Source organism: Geospiza fortis, unplaced genomic scaffold, assembly GCF_000277835.1.
Source record: "Geospiza fortis unplaced genomic scaffold, GeoFor_1.0 scaffold121, whole genome shotgun sequence".
NCBI lineage: Eukaryota > Metazoa > Chordata > Aves > Passeriformes > Thraupidae > Geospiza > Geospiza fortis.
The window spans coordinates 2,479,090-2,485,681 of record NW_005054346.1 but is presented as its reverse complement, the minus strand read 5'-3'; the positions used below and the strand labels follow the sequence as shown (position 1 = coordinate 2,485,681).

The window sequence follows — 6,592 nt, the reverse complement described above, 5'->3', positions numbered from 1 at the left end:
AGTCAGAGATGTCTGTGTTCCAACCAGCATGAAGATATGCCAGAGAACTGTGTATGATGAAGTACTTCAGTTTCTAGTTAATTTGATTTTCTAGTGGTTTGTTAATGTGAATGATTGTTCAGTATTTGAGTATGTGAGTATTTGATACTGATACCTCTTTCACTGCACACACACTTGAATTCATTCCAAGTTTCTTACATCAGGTGCTGGGAGTTGTCTTGGAGCATCTCCAAATGCTGGCTGCCTGATCTAGATCCTTTTTGTGTATGAAATACCAATCATGGCAACCATTAATGGCCTTTAATTTATCACATGGGTTGAGACCCAGTTCATACACTTTGTGCTAATGATTCTTTCATATGAGTCTGAAATCTTCCTTTTTTTTTTGGGACGTAGTTGCTATGCTGTCTAGGCAATTACAGTATCAGTATCCTTTTTATAAACTTCGAGAGTACAGATGCTGGCAGTATTTTTGATTCTGTTGCTATGGGTACTCTTACAAGCACTTCATCCTTTTTTTGTTTGTTTTAACCATCTCACTGTGGTTTTAAGTCACTAAAAAATAAACCCTATTCATACTAATTTTCTTCTATAATCTAAATAATATCTTTACTTATTTTACTTCACCCAGATATATTTGCTATGTGAACTACTACTACTGCTTCAGTATCTTTGTTATATTTCACCTCTTTTATAATTTCACCTCATATCATATGCACTACACTTTTTATTTTGCTTACCTTCTGTTTGTCACAGCCTCCAGAGCTTCAGCCTTTAGATAAATATAATTTTGATATGTGTGTATATATATGTATATATTTATATGTCTGTATGTAGCTTGTTCTCTGGAGCACATGGGGACCAATCACTCATCCTTGGCATTTGTGCCTCTTGGAAAGGCAGCAATAGATCTTCTTGCTCAGCTGTGGTTGTTCAGGCTGCACTGCTGCTTGCCCTCCTGTTCCCTCCTTGTGCTCAGGGATGTTACAGAAAAAATGAGTGAAGCCAAGTTTCTTTACTCCTTTTCCCTAACAGTCTGAAAGAACCCTTGTGGCATCCTCTTGCTTTCTGAGCAGCCAGGACTGTCATTTCTCCTCTGCCCTCAGAAACACTGCTGAGAGAAAACAAATCTCTCAAATATATAACTAAGGAACCTGGTTATCTTCCCTTGAAATGACCAGAGATAGCAGTTCACAGGCTTTGACAAATTCTAAATTCAGAGCTGGTCTGGTTCAATAAGGAGGCTCTGTTCACAGCAGTTCACTTTCTCCTATGGGACTGATGTGGGAATGAATCTTAAAGGCATCCTAGTATTGTTTTCTTAATTGGCAAATTAGACAAAAGGAGTCAGGCCTTCTCCTCCATTTTTACCCATCCAAAAAAATTCCCATCAGTGTAGACTTGGTGAATATTTGGGGTGATGGAGTTTCTGTCAAGCGAGGTATGGGTGGTCCTGTGGGCATAAACAAGAGCAGGCTCAGATACAGAAGAGGGAATTCTCACAGGTTTGGGCACACAAGATGTGCTGCTGTTGGTGTTCTGCAGGAATCCAGATACCATCCATTCCTAAGGCAGGATTTCATGCTAAGGAAAAGCTTTCCTTACCCTCAGCCTCCACATGCAAACTGAATTATCACGTCTTGATGTGTGTCCCAATTAAGGACAGTTTTTTAGGGAGTGTGTGAAGTGTTGAAATTCATGATGAAGAAGTTCTGCAGTGCAGCTGATCTGCTGTGCTTTCTCAAAGCAGCACCAAGTGAGTCTGATCCAGGGATGTGCACTGTGATCTTACCTCTGGCAGAGCAGTTGATCTTGCCTCTGGCATCTGCAAGATCTGAAGGCTTTGCTGTAAAGGCAGAAGTAGTTAAGGGTGGGGAAATGCAGCCCCCTGGCCTGGACATTCCCAGTTTGTCTCTAAACAACCTTATTTTTATTGTTGCTAGATGTCATCTCTTAAAGCAGCAAACAGAAAATTATTTTCTTTAGGTATCACTTTTCCTGCTGTGTGCTGTTAACCCCTCTAAACCTACATATGCAAAAAACTGTGGGTTCCAACTCACAAGAGAGTTGATCTGACCCAGGATTGAGGAGACAAAGAGGTTCACTCTGCCAGCTTCAAGCGCAGGAGATGACAGGCTCTAGGGAGAGGGAGGTCTGCTCTCACTTCTAGTGTTGCAGACAAGTTTTAACCAGACTGGGAAGGCTTGGAGGATGATCAGATCACTGTGTGATGTGACAGAACTAATGATTCCTGCCAAGTTCTTTTGGAACAAAAAGTATTTGGCATTTGGTTTTAGAACCTGCAATCCCACCTAACAGACAAAGAGGGAAACTGAGCCCCAGTGTACGTGGGGTTGTGCAGTTCTGTCCTTCACCCCTGCACTCCTTCCTGCTGCTTCTCCAGGCCTTGGGCTCTGACACCCATGCTTAGACCATCAGCTTTCAGTTTTTAATGAGAATCTTCAGATTCTCATTGCTTTGGTTTAAATTCTCATTTTTAAAAAGTCATCATTTTTTGCAGAACAAGAACCTGAAATTTTTAAAAATCATCCAAATACTAAAATTACATGACACTTATTAATTGCTTAATTATTTAATCACTAAAGAATATGCAATTCTATTTTGTTTTAATTAGGATGTTTTTTGAAAAATGTTGATTTTTTTTCCTAATCCAGTCTTTAAACATGCTTCTGCCCACCTTTATCACCAAGAAACCAGAACCTCTTCACTGATGTGGTTCAATTTTAAGAGGAAAACATTGCATTTTCCAGTTGTTATAGATAGAGGGGATTTCCATAATTTTTTTTTTGTTTAAGTATGTAAAAAATTAGATGCTGTGAAGCCAAAAAATGAACAGCACAGAGGAACTTACATATTTATACTCTTTCATATGTAGTAAAAATGTATGTTGTTTGATAATCCATACTATCTGTTTAAGGTAATAGATGTATGTATAATTGCTGACAGAATTGAAAGAAGTAACAGTAGAGTTCAGAGTGATAAGGACCCCAAGTTCATAGGCAAGGCAGTTCTGGTTTTTGTTAGGTGGGGCTTGTTTGTAGCTGGAAGATCCCAACTTAGCCACTTTCAGCATGACATTCACTGAGGTTTTGGGCTGTGATGCACAGGCTCACTTGCATTTGCACTGTTAAACCAAGTTAAAACAATTCTTCCGCAGTAGGAGATTGTTTATTTGTTGTTATTATATTGCAAGAGTTCTATTGTCATTATATTGCAAATGTTCCATATTGCTAGAGTTCCGTACCTCCTTGATGTTTCTCGTAGGCAGCTCCTCTAGGCGCTGGCTCTTCCTTGTCCTCACAGTAGCTAACTGACTCCAGTTCCCACCAATCCACTCTTTTATAACACTCTTCTTATTGGCTACAGGTGTGGCCTTGTTAAAGTCAGGCCTGCTCCTAATCTTTAATAATTAACCCAGCTGCAACTCTTAAGGGGATAAGATTACTTTCTATACTACCTTTATTTACTTGTATTCTATCCCCCTACATTTATACAAGGCTCAGTCAGGCCATTGTAATTGAATGGCCTTATTTTCACGTGCATTTTTATGCATACAGGCACTGACAGATTAGATTCTCCCTAAATAGAAGTTTTTTGGAAAGCAAGAACCCTCTGCCCAGTCCACCCACCCCTGCCTGTATCCTCATGCCCTCGCTGAGCTGCTCGGGGGGAGCTGTTGAGGCCTAATTCCCCAGAACATCAGCAAACGTGTACTAAGTAGAGATGCCATTTAAAAGCATTATAATATATATAATTTTAAAGCATTATTGCTACACTGATTGCAGCCAAGCCTGCCCTGTGTCACGTTGTCCGGTCTAACACAGGTGTTGCTCTCCTCTCTCAGGTGATGACATTTCCTTAGGGGATGTGGATGACCTTCTGAAGCGTGCCCAGTCCCAGGCCAGCTCCACGGACACGGTGGCCACAGAGCCCTGGCTGCGGCCGGGCACATCGGCCACGCTGCGGCGGCTGCTGGCGGAGCAGCCGGGCGCAGGGCAGCTGTCCCCGGGGAGCGCAGGGCAGCTGTCCCCGGGGAGCGCAGGGAAGCTGTCCCAGCAGAGCACACTTCCGATGGGCTGGCACGGCCTCTCCACCGCACACGGCTGACTCCGCCCGGGATCCGGCTGGGAGGGAGAGCTCGGCCCAGCCGGGGGTCTCACAGGGAGGGAGAGCTGTCTTCCGTGTACAGTGTGTGGAGCTGTGTGTGTCAGTCAAAAGAACAAAAATAAAGGACCAGCCGCTGCAGTGGAGCAGAGGTGGAGTACAGGGATGTTTTCTGTTCCGTGACGTGGAGGAATAGCTTGGCAGCTTTTGCACTTTTCATACAACTTAAGTTTCAGCCTCAGAAACAGAGTGTGGTGTGTGTGAATTTGATATTAAATCAAAGATTTTTTTTAGATTTATAGTCAAAATCCAAAAATTTCCGGCATTAGAGCAGCCCAAGAGCAGAAGGGCATTAGGTTTTTACCCAAAGAGTAACTTGAACACGGACACTTAGGTTTTAATACAGGATAAATGCAGTCCTGCATGAAAGCACAGCTAACACTTTCATGGAAAAAAAATACTATCAACAATATGTCTTACATTCCCTAATTTGTTGTGTGCTGAAAATACAGATATTGTTGAATATATTTATGTTTCTGATTGAAGAGTTAATAAAGTATTTTGTTACTAAAATTATTTTTGTTATAAAAACTGTGAAAGCCGACTTCAATTTTCTTAATTTATGATTTGCTTCAGCTTTTATTTACTCATGAACAAACTGGAGTGTTAAAGCTGTCTCCAAAGAAATAACAACACATGGAAAATCTGTTCATTGAGAGCACAGAGCTTTAGCAAGAAGGACATGGAGCAAGATTTTAGGAGTTCAGTGAATTACACAACCAAGGTGAAGCAGGGGTAATGCTGCAACTTTCCTTTTGGTTAGGAAATTCCCACCCAGAGGCGTAAACCTGATCAACAGGGTAAAAATGACCCTAACAAACCACTGATGAAAACAAGAACTTTTTGCAAGGTCTTTTGTTTTTACTACACTGTCACCTTCAAGCTTTTGTAAACCTGTCTGAAGGCTACAGCGATTCCATGATGACGGCAGGCAATGTTTGCTGACAGATGTACTTTCAAACCTGTGTGGTGTTGAGCTTCATGGGCTTAGCACATTCCTTCCCAGAGAGGATTTGCCAAATCAGGGTAATTCTTACCCTGAATTTCTAGCTCAGCAGTGAGAAGGTTCAACAGAGTGGGTCTGACAGCCGTGGCCACTCAAGCAGGGGCACTGGACAATCCCTGACCTGGGCTGGAGCAGGTACCTCGGGCTGCATGCCTGCTTCAGGCTGGACTTCCCAGAGACAGAGGAAATAACTTTGTGAAAATGCTTGAAATTAATACACTTACCACCCTCTCATGCTAAAGCCCACCTTATGCCTTTTATACTTTGTCACCTGCCCTGATGGCTCTCTCCAGTTGCCTCACAAGCTGAAGTTTGAGGCATATTGACTGTACCAACTCCAGGCTAGATGCAGAATTTCTCTTCCTCATCTAACTGCCAACAAAGTTTAATTATTATTTCCTTGATTTTAATTGGAGTTTTTCCCCTGAGAGAAGCATGAAGTGTCTCCCTAAAAAGCCACCTCATTTCACTGCAGTAAGTTTCATAAATGCCACAGACCATCAGAACCTGGCATTCCTTTTCTCCAGTTCAAGGCCGGTTGTGGCAGAACCCCTCTGAATAACTTCCTTCACCTGTGCTATGTCCTGAAACCACTGCTATTACTTTAACCTCACTGCTCAGCAGCCCTTAGCACCATGAATTCCACTCTTCCCTGCAGCTACCCTCCCTTGGGCACTACTCAGGACACTGAGTCCTTTGCATCTTCCCTTTCCAGATCTTTCTGCAGTGCTCTCTGCCTCTTTAAAGTTCAGCTTTTGGCAGGGCCCTTCTGCCTCCCTAACCTTTTATCATGACAGCCTCACCTGCAAAATAAATGTATCTGCAGTCCCAGCCCTGATGGATACTGAGATCACTAAAGGAGAACCTATTCTCTGCCCCTGACCCCAGATTTCTGACAATGATCATGTATGAGTGTTCAGAGAGCTGCAAGTTGAACACAATGCCCAGAGCATACCTGGTGCTGCTCTGGCACTGCAAGAACTGAAGAGAGGCACAAAAGAGTTACAATGACACCAAAGTTCAGCTCCCAATGAACCAAAATTAAACAGCTACGAGGCCTTTTCCACATGAGCAATAAATAAGGCATGAGAAGAAAGAATAATGTCCTTACTAAAGAGGAGTACACAACAAAACAATAAAGCAGTGAGGTTTAAAACCAGAAAGAGCCCCAAAACCAAAACTGCCCAAGTTTTTAGATAATTCATTGTACTCACTGCTCTATCTTGAACACAGATGATTAGAAAGAATTGGGCAGACACACAAGGAACAGGGGCTGTTTAAACAGTGCTCAGGGCAGTAGTGTCAGGGACACCCTGGCAATGGTCTCAAACAGTTTGCTAAAGCCATGGGGGAGAGTATGACAATGAATAGGATGGGACACATTATACTCACCATAAAAAT

General features: G+C 42.4%; 1 protein-coding gene across 6 annotated transcripts in view; it reads left to right on the top strand.

The window, feature by feature from the left end:
• The window catches only part of CSPP1 (centrosome and spindle pole associated protein 1), a 67,588-nt gene that overhangs the window by 57,940 nt on the left and 3,056 nt on the right, over window positions 1-6,592 (top strand). For 5 of the 6 annotated variants that reach the window (XM_031058641.1, XM_031058640.1, XM_031058642.1 and 2 more), the window contains one exon: window positions 3,866-4,174. In XM_031058641.1, the coding sequence (XP_030914501.1) occupies window positions 3,866-4,128 (263 nt within the window). In that variant the 3' untranslated portion in view covers window positions 4,129-4,174. Of the gene's footprint in view, window positions 1-3,865; window positions 4,175-6,592 lie in introns of those variants that run through there. The other variant, XM_031058637.1, reaches the window with a different exon arrangement.